Source organism: Pelophylax lessonae (genome assembly GCF_965119305.1).
Source record: "Pelophylax lessonae genome assembly, chromosome: 4".
In the NCBI taxonomy this organism is placed as follows: Eukaryota; Metazoa; Chordata; class Amphibia; order Anura; family Ranidae; genus Pelophylax; species Pelophylax lessonae.
Genome location: NC_138771.1, coordinates 69,130,552 through 69,151,095, shown reverse-complemented (window position 1 = coordinate 69,151,095; position 20,544 = coordinate 69,130,552). Strand labels below are relative to the sequence as shown.

Genomic DNA, 20,544 nt, shown 5'->3' with positions numbered 1-20,544 from the left:
AGCAATGTGCTGTCAGTAGGGTGGCAAAGTGTCCAGAATGTATATCCATGAGGGTAGCAAGATGGTCAAAGAAATCTGCCAGTGGAGGGTGAGGAAGCCTGGGAGAAATGTTTTTCACGGAAAGGGTGGGGGAAAGGCAGCAACTGCAGGGGCTGAGGTATTTAGGTAAGGATAATTACCAGCGTATGGGATGCAATGCATTTTCTCATGAGGCAGCCCCCAGCTGTCCAACACCTACTCTCACTCACAACCTGAGCAGTTTGCCTCTGGAGAGCAGAGAGGAGAGTGACACCAAACATCCATTAGCACAGATTCTTATCCTCTGCCTGCAGCATACTGTGGCTGTCAGATCATCACTTTGCAGCTGGGCATCAGATCTACAGCACCGTACCTGAGAGAGCAGCAGCCAGTGGGCTGGCTGTGGGATGGGATTCTGGAGGATAGGGTTGCTACCTTTTTTTTTTTTTTTCAAGCTAAACCCAACATAACATTTAAGCTGAAAATCAAACTCACAGAGCCAGAGTCCCAGAGCCACAGACCCTCTCCTATTTCTTCAATGTGTTTCTCCCCAACAGGGGCTTATGGTAGCAATACACTACACAATATTAAAAAAGAATAGCGCACACATGCAAAGGAAATGACTATCAAATATGGAGACAATCCATAAATAAAAATGGGGATTTAGTCCCACCATATGGCCATATCGTGCTCAAGCCCACCACTCCGTCAAAGTACCCCAATTATCAGTGGGTCCTACACTATCCATAAAAAAGGATGAATCCAGACTCTCTAACCCTTGGAGACAACACTCCTTGCTGGGAGAGATGTGCAACTGCACTACAAGGGACTCCTCCTATATCTACTTGATAGTGGACACTGATAGAGTACAGGTGTGTGTGGGGGGTGGGGTGCTCAACCCCAGAAGCCTGGTCAGACCGAATACATAATAAACAAGCAAAAAATTGGGGGAGCAAACCCTGAACATGTATATCTAAAGCCGGTGCAGCTATGAACCAAGCGACATGTATATTAAAAAAGAATAGCGCGCACATGCAAAAGAAATGACTATCAAATATGGAGACAATCCATAAATAAAGTCATTAGTGATAGTCATTTATTTTGCATGTGTGCGCTATTCTTTTTTAATATACATGTCGCTTGGTTCATAGCTGCACCGGCTTTAGATATACATGTTCAGGGCTTGCTCCCCCAATTTTTTGCTTGTTTAATACACTACACAATCTCATTGTACAATCACCTTAAGACTTACCAAAACAATGTAATGGGACCCTTACACTATATAGTTCTTGGCAGATCTAAAGCGAATTGTACAACTAGATTGTGTAGTGCATGGTCACCTTAAATCATGACCTGTGAGGTTGAAATACTTGCATTATCGCTTGATGGATATTGCAGCCTGTTTGCATCTTAAGTAAGCCCCATAACTGCTGTCTAAGTGAAAAAAGGCCCACCTTTGCCATGAGTACCTAAAATAACCATCATTGCTGTCAGTAAAGTAAGCCTCATTGTTGGTGTTAGATCCCCCTCCTCTCCCTGGAGTCTTTCATTCCCAATGATGTGGCTAGGAGGCTGTAGTACTATGGAGTCTGCATGCAGAAGAGGGAACTGTATCACTGCAATAATGCCACAGAGTTATACCCCAATGCAGACACCATAGCACTACAGACCCCCAGCCATTCCATGCAGCCACCCCATCTCCCCCCTTGACATTAGGCATCTGCATTACAACACAGGAAACTGACCTGCTGAACTTCAGTCTAGGCTCCTGGCATTCTCTTCTACACATGGGGAGGGGGCGTGGCTGAGCTGAGTGGGCGGAGTCCATCTATCTTTAGTGAATACAACCACCAGGAGCAAGGGTTAGTGAGTGCTCACAGAACAGCTTTACCGGGTCCTGCTATTACTTGTGCTGCCCGTGGGACTGGGGATGCTTCAGGACTGCATGGGGGGAAGAGGGGGGCACTCCCACCGCTACCATGTGTTTGGAGGAAGAAATATGCTGACTATGACCCTAAGAACACCAACCCTACAGTCAAGCACGGAAATGGAAACATGATGCTTTAGGGCGGTTTCTCTGCTAAAGGTACAGGCCACTTTTGCCGCATTGAGGGGGCAATGGACTGGGTCATGTATTGTAAAATCTTGGATGAGACCCTTCTTCCCTCCCCTGGATGGGTCTTCGAGCATGACAATGACCCAAAGCATACCACCAAGGCAACAAAGGAATGGCTCAAGAAGCACATTAAGGTCATGGAGTGGCCGAGCCAGTCCTTAATCCTTTATAAAATATTTAGAGAGAGCGGAAACTTCAAGTTGCCAAGAGACAGCCAAGAAACCTTAAGGATTTAGAGAAGATCTGTAAAGAAGAGTGGACCAAAATCCTTCCCGAGGTGTGTGCAAACCTGGTCACCAACTACAAGAAACGTCTTACCTCTGTGCTTGCCAACATGGGTTTCTCCACCAAGTACTAAGTCATGATTTACTTGGGGATCAAATACGGATTTTACTCACAGAACTGCAACTCAGTTTATAACATTTGTATTGTGTGTTTTGTTCTGGATTTGTGGTTGATGTTCTGCCTCTATCATTTAAAATACACCTATGATAAAAATTATAGGCCCTTCATTTCTTTGTAAGTTAGCAAACTTACAAAACCTGCAGGGGATCAAATACTTATTTCCCCCACTGTATGTGTGAGTAAGTCTTTAGTACAGCAGAAATGATCTAATCGTTAGGTCAGACGACTCAAAACGGATATTGCAGTCCTTTGTAACTGCTGTTAAACCATTTGTTTCCTGCATCCCCCACGGTCCTCAGAGTGAGATCTTTGCACAAGTTCCCAGGTCTGCAGACCTTTCTAAACATCAGAGTGAGCGGAAAGCTGTCTGCCACAAAATAATCGTGCATAGTGGTCACACAACTACAACTTAAAAAAGGTAAATTAAAAGAAAAGAACTGGGTGACAAAAACTGAGAGCAGCTGTTGGAGATGTTAGCAGTAAATATTACTCAACTCCAGGAAACAAAAAATATCCCAGCACTGGCACTGCAAGAGTTAACTGCTCATTTAGTCAGTAAAATTACTTTAACTTACCTGAACCTCAGCTCCCCGGCAGATGGCACTCCCTCACACTCCGGTGGTGGATTGTTCCTCGGCATCCTCATGTCCAACGCAGGACTATTGACTCTGCAATGGTCTTAATGGCGTCAGGACCTTAGATTGTTGAAACACGGGGAGAAGATGCTGAAAGGACTAGTCTAGCAGCATGGAGAAAAGGAGGACTTGGTAAGTAAATCTTCTTTTCTACGTCCCCTAGACCTAAACAAGTATAAAACCCATGCAGTGTGAGCACAGCCCCATCGCAAGAGATGTTTCCATGAACATGTTACACCCATATGTAGGGTGCAACATATAACATGGTGCCAAGCAGAGATCTGCAAATGAATGAACTACAAATCCTGTCTTCCACTGTGGAAGATGGACCTGTAGTTCTCAATGGAATATAAGTGCAGTGATCACCGCATTTAATATCGTGGTATTTCCAGACAGGAAATGACACAATCAGGAGGTGCATGCTGGGTAGCCAGCTGCACTAAACCCCGAAATTCACTGGCGCTGGCTTCAGACGCCCACAGCTAACATGACCGCCGCCAGGATTTCTACAGGGGCCAGTAACCAGGACTTTTGACAAATAAGCTATATAATTATATTACTGACAATATTCAAAGTACAGTATCTCACAAAAGTGAGCACACCCCTCACATTTATGTAAATATTTTATTATATCTTTTCATGTGACAACACTGAAGAAATGACACTTTGCTACAATGTAAAGTAGTGAGTGTACAGCTTGTATAACAGTGTAAATTTGCTGTCCCCTCAAAATAACTCAACGCAATGTCTAAACCGCTGGCAACAAAAGTGAGTACACCCCTAAGTGAATGTCCAAATTGGGCCCAATTAGCCATTTTCCCTCCCCAGTGTCATGTGTCTCGTTAGTGTTACAAGGTCTCAGGTGTGGTAAATTTGGTGTTATCGCTTTCACTCTCTCATACTGGTCACTGGAAGTTCAACATGGCACCTCATGGCAAAGAACTCTTTGAGGATCTGAAAAAAAGAATTGTTGCTCTACCAAAAGATGGCCTAGGCTATAAGAAGATTGCTAAGACCCTGAAACTGAGCTGCAGCACGAGGCCAAGACCATGCAGCGGTTTAACAGGACAGGTTCCACTCAGAACAGGCCTTGCTATGGTCGACCAAAGAAGTTGAGTGCACATGCTCATCCTCATATCCAGAGGTTGTCTTTGGGAAATAGATGTATGAGTGCTGCCAGCATTGCTGCAGAGGTTGAAGGGGTGGGGGGTCAGCCTGTCTGTGCTCAGACCATACGCCGCACACTGCATCAAATTGGTCTGCATGACTGTCGTCCCAGAAGGAAGCCTCTTCTAAAGATAATGCACAAGAAAGCCCGCAAACAGTTTGCTGAAGACAAGCAGACTAAGGACATGGATTACTGGAACCATGTCCTGTGGTCTGATGGAACCAAGATAAACTAATTTGGTTCAGATGGTGCCAAGCGTGTGTGGCGGCAACCAGGTGAGGAATACAAACACAAGTGTGTCTTGCCTGGTCAAGTATGGTGGTGGGAGTGTCATGGTTTGGGGCTGCATGAGTGCTGCCGGCACTGGAGAGCTATAGTTCGTTGAGGGAACCATGAATGCCAACATGTACTGTGACATACTGAAGCAAAGCATTAACCCCCCTCCCCATTCGGAGACTGGGCTGCAGGGCAGTATTCCAACATGCTAACGGCCCCAAAAACACCTCCAAGATGACTACTGCCTTGCTAAAGAAACTGAGGGTAAAGGTGATGGACTGGGTAAGCATGTCCTTAGACCTTAACCCTATTGAGCATCTGTGGGGCATCCTCAAGTGGAGGGTCACCAGCTTTGTGATGTCTTTATGGAGGAGTGAATGAGGACTCCCTGGCAACCTGTGAAGCTCTGGTGAACTCCATGCCCAAGAGGGTTCTGGAAAATAATGGTGGCCACACAAAATATTGACTTGAATTTTGGCCCAATTTGGACAGGTTCACTTAGGGGTGTACTCACTTTTGTTGCCAGCAGTTTAGACAATAATGGCTGTGTGTTGAATTATTTAAGGGGACAGCAAATTTACACTGTTTTGCAAGCTGCACACTCACTACGTTACATTATAACAAAGTGTAATTTCTTCAGTGTTGTCACATGAAACACTATAATAAAATATTTTCAAAAATGTGAGGGGTGTACTCACTTTTGTGATATACTGTAAATCCAGCGATTTTTAAAGGAACACAGGGAGCATTCCCGGCTGGCAGAACACGATTGTTGCAAGTGGCTATAGCTGCGGGCAGTAATTGGATGTAAAAAAATTCAGACAGGACATTGTACCCAAGTTGATGGATTGACCTGGGCACCATAATCCTGCCCATGCATGGATCGAATCTCGGCCAATCCCTGCTGAACTGTCTGAATTTCAAGCCATGTATGGCCAGCTTTAGGGGCTTAATCACACTAGCAGTACCCTCTTTAGCTGTAAATGCAGCGGCCAATGGTGTATGCATGCCGAGATGTTTGGAATTTTGCCCCCTGTCGCATTTGGGGGTTCAGGGGGCAGGTTTAAGGGGTTAAAAGCAGGCAGTAAGGAGGCAACTGAACGTCTCCTCACCACCTCTCAAATGTAAAACATGAATCGCTCAGAGAGCAAAGTTTGTAGGAATTACTCCTTATCACCTTGTCAGTGCGAGCACAGCGCTGGAACCGAACTTCTTTTAAATTGGAAAAACACGTCTCTGGGACACACTCAGCTTTTATCAGTGCCGAAATCAGCATACCTTCAATAGTTGGCAAACCAGATTTATTCATCTGTACAAAACAAAAGAAGAAATATTAGTGTGGATACTGAAGAAACATAGTTTTTTGTACCCCTGGTTCATTTTGCTTCATCTAAAACTTCCAACCCTCGTCAAAACTCAATTCAAATTGGAAATTTACGTTTTATTAGCTGCAAAATAGACTATAGCAAAAGCCTAGAAAAAGCAAATCATTTATTTTGGTGAAGTCTGTCAGCATGTCTTCGGGTTCTTAATCAACAAAAAGCTCACTAATGTTCTTCTAGAAGTCCACAAGATATTCCTTTCAATATGATCTCCTTAAATACAATATGCCGACCCCACATTGCCTGCAGCAAGTTTTTTTTTGCCTGAAGGCATTAAACTCCAGAGATCGAACTTGTCTCAGTGAGTGACTCAATGCCCCTTTAGTCTCTACGCATTCTCCCACTTTTCTCCTTTCCCTTTATCTCATCTATTTACTACAACTTCTCTTCTTTACATTTTCCTCTAGTTTTTTATAATGAGGACTTTTCCACTTTTTTTGTCCCTTTCTCCTCTCAAGAGTGGACTATGTCCGCCAACTGGTTCTAATATTGCAATATTCTTTTTAAGTACCTATCGGCCACTTTTGCAACGTTGACTCATTGGTCTGGGCCCATGAAAATGCAATTTTCTTTACCATCCTATTTAAATGACAAAAAGAATATCTAAACAGGTACTATACATGTGCTTTTTCTTTTCTTTGAAGTATATGTAAAGCCAATCAATAAAGTCTCTTAGAAGCTTTATTAATTTAATTTCAAAAGGTCATTTTCAGTCTTTTTAAACCTTTCATTAAAATACCTGGGGATCCTGCCATGAAAAACCTTGGTCAAGCACTTCCTGTTACTATCCTGGTCTCCCATTTTACTCCATTGTTGTCACCCTGTCAAATGGGCTTCTGATAGAGAATACAAGTATCCATTTCAACAAAGATTACATAAGCATGGCTTACTCTTGTCACCATTAGGAAACCTTTGCTGAGAAATGCCATGCAGCCATCACTGCATGCAGTGTATATATGTAAACAGAAAGGGGCTGCAGGAGACCACCAGAACCAAGATTTGGAGGACAAAAAAAAAAAAAAAAACAAGTAACAAAACAAGTAATTAAGATGAAAAAATAAAACTTATAAATAAAACTGGGTGCTGCGTCTTTCAATGGACTTCAGAGAAAAGGTTTTTATGGTAAGACAAAAATCCAGTTTTCTCTATCGTTCCTTGACAGACGCAGCTCCAGATAATTCTTGACCATCGGGACGTCCCAAAGCACAAAGCAGTGTTTGCATGAGGGGTGGGAAAACAACACAGAAAAAGAACAATCACCCCTTGAACTAACAGGTCTTGTACTGCCCCAAACAGACCCTGTAAGCGGCCTGGGGACAGGCGCAAGTTGGAGGAAAGAACCTTGCGGAGGGACAAGAGCGAAACTCGATCTTGTAGCCAGACCGAATGATTTTGGTGACCCACTTGTCTTGTACCAGGGAAGTCCACGGGTCTGGAAACCAGCAAAGACGCCCCCCCTTCCCTGATTCGGGTGAGGGCGCACCTTCATGCTGAAGGAGCTTTGTCCGCGGGTCTGGAGAAGCCAGCTCTCGGCTTGCCAGACCAGGATTGTTTGGATCCTCCAGAGGAGACCCTGAAAGGCGTCGAGCCCTTGTCAGTCGACCCTGAGGAATGAAAAAACTTCTTATGTACCAAGAAGGAGGGCCCACGTCTACGACGAGGGTCCTTGCCCTTACTAGTCTGCGGAAGAAAGGTACTCTTTCCCCCTGTGAGACCTTTAATGATGTCATACAGGGTAGCTCCAAACAGGCAATCTCCTTGAAAGGGGAGATCAGTCAAGGCCTTTTTAGAAGTCTGGTCTGCAGACCAGCATTTTAGCCATAAGAACCACTGCCGAAAGAGAGCCGAGCCACTAGGGGAGCTGCATCCAAAGAGGCATCTCAGATAAACTGCAGCCCCTGGACCAGCTGGTGCGCCAGCTCAGCAAAGACCGGGGGGAGCTGTTCTCCCTCCAGGTCATGGCATAAAAGCCTAGCCCACTCAGTCATAGTTTGCGACACCAGGGCAATGGTGAATACTGGCCTCAATGCCGAACCAGCCAGGGTGTACATATTGGTGTACATTAAGAAGGGACTCCTCATAGGGGTATCGCCTAGCAAATCGCTTAGGGACTCCAAGGGGACACTGTGGTCGTCCCCACTCTTTAGCAACAATTCTGTCAAAATAGGCAGGGAAAGGAAACACCTTTGCCGCTGTGGATAGCTTGTGAGTGCCAAAGGGAACCTGCGCCTCCCTCGCAGCTGCGTCCTCCATCTTTAAGGTCTTATGCACAGATACAATCAGTGCTTCCACCAGGGCCTTTTGGTGTGTGGTTGCAGACGTGGAGGAATCATCCTCACTATCTGAGGATTCTGGGTGTGTGGTTTGCAGACCCAACAAGGTGACCCACGTCTGCGGCGGCCAAATCAGATTCAGGATCTGATGAGACAGATGAGGCATGGGAAGGTGGGGGGGGGGGGGCACTTTTTGCTAGCCCGTCACAGGAAAGCCACCTCCCACCGGGACACAAAGGACTTCACAACTGCCGTCAGTGCATCGATTTGGGACTCGGTGGGCCCCGCAGTTTTAGAGAGAGATTCAGGGGGGGGATGTGCTCCAAAGACTCCATGAGTCACCAGGGGGACCCCACAAAAAGTGTAAAAAACACTGCAAAGGGACAACCCCTACCGGGCTGGCAGCACCACCCAGTCCCCAGGCATACAGTACAGCACCAAGCAATCCTCAGCAGAGAGGTAAAAAAACCTCACCTGACTCACCACCCAGCAGAAATAGGCACCTGCAGCCACCAGGATAATCAGAACTCCACGTGTGGCGATCAGGAAGTGAAAAGATCCAGGAGTCAGCACCAGGGGATGAGGAGGAGCTCCCACTGCCAAAATCCTCACCCACAGGGCTCCACAGTCTTGGCCGCCGCTATTTTCAATAGAAAACCACCGCAAAATGGCCACCGGACAACACAAACATGGCCGCCATGCATTGAGCACACAAGGCTACAGCAAATTGGCGGCACCAGGAGGTATCGCTAGGCCTCAAGGACAGCCCCAGGCAGGACGGGGGGCCCTGGCAGGAGCCCCCACCAGGTATAACCCCCCCCTTACAGCCGATCGTCAGGTTGCCGGTGGCGCATCCCCTCTGCCCCCATCACCAGCATAGCGCCCTGCCTCCACCCCAGAAGTTGAACCAGACCACCAAACACCCCCAGCATATGGGGGGTAGGGTGGGGGGACAGATGAAGGGAGGTGCCTGACAGGAGGAGGGGAACCCGGGAGTCTGACCGTCCCAAGGAAGGGCCTATGTCCACCCCAAAACCATCCAGGGGAAGAGGGGGGACAGCTACTCACCATACCAGGAATCAGACAGAACCCTTCAACATCGAAATGGGGGGGCTGTCGGCCAGGAGGAACGCTGTGACTCGGGACAACACCCGGTCGTATGCGACCTCGCAAAGCATTTAACTTGCAGGCCAGCCCCCGTCCGGTGGGGCTATGCTGCAGCCGATCTAGCGAGGAGCTGAGGTCTGCGCACGCTCACTAGCCAGACTTAGGTGAACACTGGATCTAGATTATCCAGCCCGTCGCCCAGTCCGGCAGTTGATTCTAGTTTGCACAGGAAAACAATCTAAAAATAAAAAAAAAATGCCAGGACTAGAGATCCCAGCAAGGAACTAGGTCCTTACTCCTGACTAGGCAGAAAAAAACCTATAGCAGAGAGAGGGAATATATCCCCTGAGACTACCCATAGGCGTAGCCAGACTTTTTTTCTGCCTAGTGTCCTACTCTTGGGGGGCAGTATAACCTAATGGTTAAGAAGATCAGTGTCCGTCAATGAACAAAAGAGAAAATCAAATGCCATTTAATATGGGTTTACATCTACTTCATAGCTGGAAAATCAGGAAAGCAGAAAACCATAGGAGAAGCAACATAAACCAGGAAACATAAGTAAGTGTAGCCTATTCATAAGCACACCACCAAACACAACTGTAACCCCCACAATGATAAAAATACAAGTTATAGCCAAACAGAGAACAAATATCAGAGTGTATTGAGTGTACAAAACCCAAACTAGCAAATCTGCTTCCTATTATTAGTGTTCATTGGTGAGAACCTTATTGTGTCTTCATTTTGATAATTAGCAATGGTTTAGGTAGTCAGAGGGACCAAAAATATCCACCAGCCAGGACACAAATCACCATACAGAACTGATGTGGTAGGGGGGAGAATAGTCATCTCAGATGGCCTATAATATGGATAGGTAAGAGCAGCTTTTTAAGAGTACATGCACATGGTCAGCGAGAGGCATAAGGGAGCTCTAGTGTAAAATTCAGTAGGTGGCGCATACAGACGGCCATAGAAGTGAATTGTTGTATGCTCTTGTACTTGCATAAAAGCTGATGCAGTTTGCTTTGGCATTTACTTGTGCATGTGCGTTTGATAAACACAAACGTTTCACATTCAAGAACCATGTTATACGTGCATGTGCATCTGCGTTTACATGACTACAAGCGTGTACAGACATTCACTTCTATAGCTGGCTGTATATACCACCTGCAACTCCAAGGACATGGGAAGACACTGAGATTTTTACACTAGAGGACACTTGTCCCTGCAAATGGCTGGGCAAGTTCTTAACAGATCAACAAGATTTACATCTTTTTAGTTTAGAAAGACTGGGCCAACTGAATGGATTCACACTGAATTTAGCACATCACACAGGGTCATTCATGCCACCGCACAGCAGTGTGCGGTGTTGTGCTGCTGTGCAGTGACATGCAGTGCCATCCAGTGTGCTGTGATAAAATACAGCATGTCTGCACCACATATGCAGGCTGTCAGTCAGGGCTCTCTGCTCTGTCCATCCAGTGCTCACTGGAGCGCAGGGCAGGGGAGGTGGCAGGAGTGCACCGAGAGGCTGAGCCAGCTGCTGGTCAGGCATCTAGGTGGATTCCGACATTATTGTCGGGATCTCTGTACAGCCTGGGCTGGCTCTGTGATAAATAAATGCACTTCTGTGACCCACATTAGAAGTAGGGCCAAAAAAAAAAACGTTAGCCATACTTCTCATTTAACTGTTTGAATAATTGTACAACTACAAAGTAGGCTTTCAAAATCTATTCACTTTTTTCCACCTACCTGCATACCATAATATCCAAGACCACAGTAAGCCATTAAAATGGCAAATTTCTTCCTCTTTTGTTTTGGAGTCATTTCTATATCCTCGGATACATTCGCCTTATTTACATTTATTTCCTTTGATGTCTGATTATGAAGCCCATCTTGATCTGTTGTCATCAGCTCCTAATAAAGACAGTACAATACATCATATACCACTTCCAGAATTTTTATTAGTATAAAATACAATAAACTGCAGAGTATTGATGAATGCAGTAATGCTCCATTGAAGGCTAGTGAATCACTGCTTGTTCCGTAAATAGCTTGTTATTTGGGATTCCTGGGTGTAAGTCAGTATTACATCATCCAGCAGTTAAAGTATGTTATATATGAGTAGCCCAAAGAGAGGTATACTAGTCGAATATGGCCTAACATTCATAACTGATGTGATCACGTTAAATTGCATAGTCCATGTATTACACATCTGTAGCTAAATTTTATGGATTTGACCAAACAAAAAAAACCTATAGATGAAGTTTCCTCTGCTTATAATTCTCTTTCCTGCTTCCTCCCTTCACCCTCGTCAACATGCAAATTAAGTTTTTAAAGAAAACCTTTTTTAATTTCATATATTTATGATCCATTCATTGAGGGCAGATCATGGCTAATATGAGTGGCCTGCATGCTGCGTTACATAGTTGGTGAGGTTGAAAAAAGACATCGGTCCATCCAGTTCAACCCATAATGTGTGTGTGTTTACTCTTAAACGTGCATTGTATACCCCTGTATGTTGTGGTCTTTAAGGTGCCCATCAAATAGTTTTTTTAAATTATCAATGCTCCCTGCTGATAGCACTGCTTGTGGAAGAGAATTCCAAATCCTTACCGCTCCGACAGTGAAGAACCCCTTACGTAGTTTAAAGTTAAACCACTTTTCTTCTAGTTTTAGTGAATGGCCACGTGTCTTATTGTATTCCCTTTCTCTGAAAAGTTTCCTCCTTATGCTATGGTCGCCAGTACAGTATTTGTACATTGATATCATATCCCCTCTCAAGCGTCTCTTCTCCAGAAAGAATAAGTTCAATGCTTGCCGTCTTTCCTCATAGCCGATGCCCTCCATTCCCCTAATTATCTTTGTTGCCCTTCTCTGGACTCTCTCCAGAGACATAGTTTCCAGTTTCCTGAAACATCACAGCACCTGGCCTTAGTATTCCTCTCAAGAGTCCTCAGACCTAATGCAAGCGGTGGGCAGGATCTTAGAAGGAGCTATTGTAATAGCAGGATATTTTAATTGGCACATATCAGTGTGGAGGTGTTATTTGCATGCAGATTGCCCTAAGTAACGCCCGCATGTGATCCTGAACATTGATTGAAAAACTAAACTAAAATCCAATAAACGAAAGTGGAGGACCAGAGAAAAAAAAGGCTGGGAAGGAGTGGGCTAAATGATGCTAAACTTCCTCCAGCCAGGAAATGAGGCAGGTTTCTAATGCACACAGGAGCTCAGAGTGCATAGTGAAATCAGAGTACAAAGAAGGAGCCTGTACAACTGTGTAAGACTGATGAGGTAAGGCTAGAGGTAGGGTCCTTTCACACGGTGCGGACCGTTCTCTGCTCAGCGGTGGATCGATCTGCTGATCCCCGCTGAGCAGGCAGATGACAGCTCCGTCTCCACTCTGTGTGCGGAGACGGAGCTGTCAAGATTCCCCGCTGTCCTCTATGGAGGAATCGGATGAGAACGGACCGCCTGTCCATTCTCATCCGATCCGATCCTCCAGATGGATGGAAAATAGGGTTTCCATCTGTCCGGATTTCATGGACAGGATCGGAATGGGATAGCAGCGGGTGTCAGCGGAGATGTCTCTGCTGACATCCACTGCCCCATAGGGATGCATGGAGCATCTGATCAGATCTGCCTGGAAAACTGACAGGCGGATCTGATCGGATCGTTTGTGTGAAAGGACCCTTACAGTGATACTAAAGTCTCATTTTTTTTCAAATATGTTATACACACCTGCTCCGTGCAGTTGGTTTTGCACAGAACAGCCCAGATCCTCTTCTTCTTGGGTTCCCCGCCAAGCTGCTGTTCTGTGTGTGCATTCAGACATGGAGCCGTGGCTTGGCCCTATCCCCTCTCTCTTCTCATTGGCTCACTGACTTTGATTGACAGCAGCAGGAGCCAATCAGGCAGGAGAGTCCTGAACTGCGGAGTCTCTCGTGCAACATCGCTGGAACAAGATAGTGCTCAGGTAAATATTAGGGGGTCTGAGCTGAACACAGTAGGTTTTTTTTATCTTAATGCATAGAATGTATTAAGATAAAAACCTTCTGTCTTTAGAACCACTTTAAGCTTAGAAGGTATTTTTAGATGACAGATGTTGGTTCTGTTTATGAATATGCATTCCCTAGCAATCTCTCACTAGGAAAAAAAAAAAAATAGATTGACTGTTTTTGATTTTTGAAGTTAACTGTTGTCACCCCAGGTAAAGATGGCTGACGTGGTGTCTGCTCACAGTGCAAATATCCAGGTTTCTCCTTTGTATAGAAGTTCTCCAACCATTGTAAAGCTAAAGGGTAATGCCACACATTACTGATACTCTTTTCATAGATAGGAATTCAACTCAACAGTTTCTAACTGGGCTTCTGGTCTTTCAAGAACTTGTGGAGCTAATTGTATCTTTCCTTCGAAGTTCCCCGTCCCTCACCGGCATTTTCTGGGTGCCAGTCTTCTGCCATTTCACTGGCTGGCCTGGGATGACATCATTCCTGCGCATGTGCAGGAGTCAGTCGCCCTGGCAACCAGGGACTGCATGCGCAGCTCAGTTTATGAAGGATGTGAGCGGGCAGGTAGGTAGGGCAGACTAAGGAGCCAGACTCTGATAGTCACTGGCTCTCTGAAGACTTACAACTGAGCAATCAGCGGTCTTTATTCTCTCAGTTCTTGCTCCTACAGGAGGCGGGGGTCGGATGCTGCATCCACCCGAGTATGATTTTTTTTTTTAAATTCTGCACTTTTCTTAAAATCTTTCAATTTAACCATTTCCCAAAACTGTTACATTCAAGACATGCTGTGAACGATAACTGTCACAGGTAATTGTGCTCTCAACAGAAATGTCAAGCCATCAAAATGTCTGGTGTCATAACTGATCACATGTGCAGCACCAGGGCAATTGCAGATCAAACAGAAGCAGCTTCATTCGTTGTAAAGGATAGGAAGGTTTAGTTCTACTTTAAAGCTTTGTGAATTGAGCCTATAGAGTTTTTTCTAAAAAAGCAAAAGGCCCATTTGAAACCGTCTCATAGGGTGGAGGGAGCTAGAAACTCTACTAGAGTTTATTCATTCTTCTATGGAAAAATAAATATAATGGATTATTTTCAGCTAAATATAGCATTTAAGATTTACAATACCTGGGTGGGAACACTAGCTGCCACAGTTAATGAACGGAACAAGATATTCCTGTAGAAGCTTCTTACATGAACGCCTACAACAGTGATCCTCCCCATTTTCTCCCTGGCGACAAAAAAAAAAACAACTTTATCAAGCGTTTCATTTTACCAATTACTTGTGAAAGGTAAGTATTCAGAACCAAAAAGTAAAAAAAAAATAAAAAGAAAAAAAGAAAAACCTCTATAATAAATTAAAGAGATGCACCAAAATTTAGACTGCCAAAAATTAGTTATCGGCATTTTGCTGATAAGAGAAAAAGGTGCCGGAAAAATGCATGCAATTTTGCCACACATTCGTGGCGATTAAACCGTAAATTTGCTGCGTTTTTGTCGCACTTTTACTTCAAATGTACAGCAATTTTGCTGACATCTGTGAATCGTTAGGGGTGTCACTGTATAGTTAAAAACACCCCCAAACCAGTTTGCAGATTGCAGTGCAAACTGTCAAATGGTGCAGGAATCAGATCACATAGGTGTGAACACCCATGCGATCCAATTCCAGTATAGATCGAAAAAGGGTCCTGCGCCACTTTGGTGATAATGCGATGCAATTTCAGCCACACAGTTTGTATGGCTGAATTTGCATTGTAAATTCATCGCATGTGATCTGCACAGCAATGTGGTGCGAATCACATTTCTGTCATGCACACTCTTCTGTAAACTCAGCCTAAAGGAATACATTTTTCTTGAGCTTTTCTTGCGCTAAACGGTACCAATAATGTCTGATCATAAATTCATATTCGTTCAAATTCATGATATTAATTAAAAAGTTGAATAGAATACAATTATATATAAAAATACAAATATTTTTTTAAACAGTCATTTTCGGTTATTGGCCAACTGCATCCTGCACTTACAGTTTCAGGACCAAAATTTTCATTCAGTGCACCTCGATAGTAATGGGATTTCTGCCTTACCGTAAAATCCATTTCTCTGATGTTCATAACTCCTGATCATCTTAACCATTGGGTTATACTGCCCCCTACAGGAGTAGGACACTAGGCAGAAAAAAAGTCTGGCTACGCCTATGAGCAGTTGCAGGGGGTATACTCCCTCTCTCTGCTATACAGTATCTCACAAAAGTGAGTACACCTCTCACATTTTTGTAAATATTTTATTATATCTTTTCATGTGACAACACTGAAGAAATGACACTTTGCTACAATGTAAAGTAGTGAGTGTACAGCTTGTATAACAGTGTAAATTTGCTGTCGCCTAAAAAAAGCTCAACACACAGCCATTAATGTCTAAACCACTGGCAACAAAAGTAAGTACACCCCTAAGTGCAAATGTCTAAATTGGGCCCAAAGTGTCAATATTTGAACTCTCTTGGGCATGGAGTTCACCAGAGCTTCACAGGTTGCCACTGGAGTCCTCTTACACTCCTCCCTGATGACATCACGTTGCTGGTGGATGTTAGAGACCTCGCGCTCCTCCACCTTCCATTTGAGGATGCCCCACAATAGGGTTTAGGTCTGGCGACATGCTTGGCCAGTCCATCACCTTTACCCTCAGCTTCTTTAGCAAGGCAGTGGTCATCTTGGAGATGTGTTTGGGGTTGTTATCATGATGGAATACTGCCCTGTGGCCCAGTCTCCGAAGAGAGGGGATCATGCTCAGCTTCAGTATGTCACAGTACATGTTGGTATTCATGGTTCCCTCAATAAACTGTAGCTCCCTAGTGCCGGCAACACTCAAAAAGCACCAGACCATGTTACGCACACCACCATGCTCGACTGTAGGCAAGACACACTTGTCTTTGCACTCCTCACTTGGTTGCCGCCACACATGCTTGATACAAATACGTTTATCTTGGTCTCATCAGACCACAGGACATGGTTCCAGTAATCAATGTCATTAGTCTACTTGTCTTCAGCAAACTGTTTGCGGGCTTTCTCGTGCATCATCTTTAGAAGAGGCTTCCTTCTGGGACGACAGCCATGCAGACCAATTTGATGCAGTGTGTGGCGTATGGTCTGAGCGCTGACAGGATGACCCCCACCCCTTCAACCTCTGCAGCAATACTGGCAGCACTCATACATCTATTTCCAAAAGACAACCTCTGGATAGGACGCTGAGCATGTGCACTCAACTTCTTTGTCGACCATGGCGAGGCCTGTTCTAAGTGGAACCTATCCTGTTAAACCACTGTATGGTCTTGGCCACCATGCTGCAGCTCAGTTTCAGGGTCTTGGCAATCTTCTTATAGCCTAGACCTTCTTTATGTAGAGCAACAGTTCTTTTTTTCAGATCCTCAGAGAGTTCTTTGACATGAGTTGCCATGTCGAATTTCCAGTGACCATTATGAGAGAGTGATAGCGATAACACCAAATTTAACACACCTGCTACCCATTCACACCTGAGACCTTGTAATACTAACGAGTCACATGACACCAGAGAGGGAAAATGGCTAATTGGACCCAACTTGGACATTTTCCCTTAGGGGTGTACTCACTTTTGTTGCCAGCGGTTTAGGCATTAATGGCTGTGTGTTGAGTTATTTTGAGGGGACAGCAAATTTACACTGTTATACAAGCTGTACACTCACTACTTTACATTGTAGCAAACTGTAATTTCTTCAGTGTTGTCACATAAAAAGATATAATACAATATTTACAAAAATGTGAGGGGTGTACTCACTTTTGTGAGATACTGTAGGTACTCAGTTTTGTTACAAGCAGTGTCAGAAGAAATACAATTCCACAGAGGGGTGGGTGCTGTGTCCGTCAATGAACATCAGAGAAATGGATTTTACGATAAATCAAAAATCCCATTTTCTCTTTCGTTCATTGACGGACACCGCTCCTGATCTTAACCATTGGGATGTCCCAAAGCAGTGTTAAACATGAGGGGTACAGCGAAAAGAAACTCCCAAGGCTAACTATAGCCGAACAGGTAAACAGGAGCTCAACCAAAAAAACTGGAGCTCACCTGAAAAAAACAATACACCCTCAAAGAGGATCAGGTCCTCTAAACAGCAGCCTGCAAAACCTTGCGACCAAAGGAAGCATCCACAGATGCCAACACATCCACTTTATAGAACTTTGTGGAAGTGTGCACCGATGACCAGGTGGCCGCCTTGCAAACCTGCATCACTGACGCCTGATGACAGAAGGCCCAGGAGGCACTGAGCGCCTGAGTAGAGCACGCCTTGACAGGGGGAAGAGGAACCTGACGCCTGATGGAATAGTCCTGAATCACAGTCTGTCTGATCCATCTGAAAAAATGGTCGCAAAGGAAGCGGGGAACCCTTTCCGAGACCCATCCGTGAGCACAAATAGTGAGTCTGACTTCCTAAAAGCCTCCGTAGCTGCCAGGTACACCCTAAATCGCCCGGACCACATCCAAAGCATGCAAGATAATTTAATTTGGATGTTTTGGCCTAGGACACAGGGAAGGCAACACAATGTCTTCATTCAAATGAAAATCAGAGACAACCAGAGGAAGAAATGACGGTCAGGTGCGAAGAACTACCTTATCTCTGTGAACCACCAAGTAAGGTGAATGACAGTATTACACAGCCAATTCCAATACCCTGCGCGCAGAGGTGATAGCCACCAAGAAGGCCACCTTCTGGGACAGCGTAAGCAGGAGAATCCACCGAAGATTCTCAAACGGAGGCTTCTGGAGGACTGAGAGCCCCAAATTGAGGTCCCAAGGCGGCTTTGGAGACTGCACTGGATGGGCAAAGTGCCTAACTCCCTGAAGAAAGTATGCACCAGGGAGTATGTGGACAAGGGAAGGTAAGGTCGACAACTGACCCTTGATAGTACTCAAGGCCAGTGTCTGCTCAACCCCCCCCCCCCCCCAATTGAACGAAGATCAAGATCCGAGCCACCAAGCAAGAGCGAGGAAGAACCCCAAGAGACTCCTATCTTGCAATGTATGCCTTCCATATACAATGGTAGATGTTCCTAGAAGTAGATTTCCTAGCTTTTAACAGCGTTGGAATCAACAACTCAGACAAACCTCTATCCATCAGCACCTGGCGTTCAATAGACAAGCCGTCAAAGCCAGCGACTGTAAAGCAGGATGGTAGATTTGTCCTTGGGACAGCAGATCCTCCCTAAGAGGAAACTTCCAAGAACGTCGGTGACCAGCCGCACCAAATTGGCTTACCAAGCCCGGAAGGCCAGTTCGGAGCCACTAAGATGACCAGAATCCCTTCTGCCTTGATCCTGCATAGAAGTCTTAGCAGAAGTTTGAGAGGAGGAAAGGTGTAAATCAGAAGATACTGACCCCACTGGGTCACCATCGCGTCTGTGGCATCCGCCAGAGGATCCCGTGACCAGGCCACAAACCTCTGCAGGCCACAATCCTCTTGAGGCGAGACGCCAACAGATTCACCTCGGGGATGCCCCGCCGGAGACCCAACTGATGAAACACCTCTGGATAAAGGGACCACTCTACTTGGTACAACGCCTGCTGACTGAGGTAATCCCCCTGCCAGTTTTCCACCTCGGGAATGTGTATGGCAGAGAGGGCTAAAATGAACCGTTCTGCCCACCTTAGAATGCCGGCTACCTCCAGAGCTGCCAAGACACTTCTTGTGCCCCCCTAGTGATTGACATAAGTCACGGCCATGGCATTGTCCAATTAAATGCGCACTGCACATCCCTGTAGATGATCCGTCCAATGGTCCAGGCACAGTCTGATTGCTAGAAGTTCCAAGACATTGATCGGTAGTCTGGACTCTTCCAGTGTCCAGAGCCCCTGAGCAGAATTTTTGCAGAGGACACCTCCCCATGCAGACAGGCTAACATCCATGGTGACCACTATCCAATACAAGGGGAGGAAGGATTTACCCAGCTGAAGTGCCGGAGAACGATGCCACCATATCAGAGATTCCTTAGTTCCCCGGATCAGCTGAATCTGATTGTCCAGAGAATGTTGTTTTGTCCCATTTGGCCAGAATCTCCTTTTGCAGGGAACTCGTATGGAACTGTGCAAACAGAACCGCCTCGAAGATAGACACCATCAGGCCCAGCACCCGCATGCAGGCTCCAGAGGGATGACCATCTGCTGGACAACAGGAGACGAATTGCACTCTGCAATTTATGGAGTTTGTAAAGAGGAAGGAGCACTCTGGCTAAGGCCGAGTCCAGAGTCAGACGCAGATAGCCCAGCTTTGTGGACAGAACCAGAGCAGACTTCAGAAAATTTAGAATCTAGCCGAACTACCTTAGAGTTCATATGGTGATTTCCAGGTTTTCCACCAGAGCAAAAGGAGACTCTGCTCACAGAAGGAGGTCGTCCAAGTAGCCCAGTACTGTGATTCCCCCTTTGGCGTAACAACGCTAGCACTGGGGCTAACACTTTTGTGAAGACCTGAGGAGCAAAGGCGAGACCAAAGGGCAACGCCACAAACTAATAATGCTCCTCTTCCACGGCAAAGCGGAGGAAGTGCTGGTGACCTGCATATATTGGAATGTGAAGGTAAGCATCCTTAATGTCGATTAAAAAATCCCCTTGATGCAGGGAAGCCACCACCATGCGAATGGACTCAATCCTGAACTTCTGCACCCGCACAAAGCAGTTCAGCGCCGAGGTCCACATTGCATTCCTTCCTGGAAACTTTCAATAGGTTTGAGTAAAAACCCTAAAAACGTTCCGAAGTCGGAACCGGGACAATCACTTAAAGTAACAGGTCGTGTACCGCCCAAAATAGACCCTGTAAGCAGTCCGGGGACAGGTGCAAGTTGGAAGGAAAGAACCTTGCCGGGGGACAAGAGCGAAACTCGTCTTGTATCCAGACCTGAAAGACTTTGTGGACCCACTTGTCATGGAGCAGGGAAGTCCACGGGTCTGGAAACCAGTGAAGATGTCCCCCCACCCCCGATACAGGTGAGGGCGCACCTTCATGCTGTAGGAGCCTTGTCCTCGGGTCTGGAGAAGCCCGCTCTCGGTTTGCCAGACCAGGTTCATTTGGATCCTCCAGAGGAGGCTGTGAAAGGCTTCGAGCCCTTGTCAGTTGACAATGGGGGACGAAA

At 45.6% G+C, this 20,544-nt stretch overlaps 1 protein-coding gene across 1 annotated transcript in view; it reads right to left on the bottom strand.

Moving 5' to 3' along the window:
* The window catches only part of LOC309552426 (pseudouridylate synthase 1 homolog), a 100,423-nt gene that overhangs the window by 26,220 nt on the left and 53,659 nt on the right, over positions 1–20,544 (bottom strand). Inside the window, exons 2-4 of the mRNA XM_082253381.1 lie at positions 14,516–14,618; positions 11,130–11,294; positions 5,796–5,927 (exon numbers count right to left, since the gene is read on the bottom strand). Coding sequence (XP_082109507.1) covers positions 5,796–5,927; positions 11,130–11,294; positions 14,516–14,611 — 393 coding nt within the window. The 5' untranslated portion in view covers positions 14,612–14,618. The remainder of the gene's footprint in view (positions 1–5,795; positions 5,928–11,129; positions 11,295–14,515; positions 14,619–20,544) is intronic.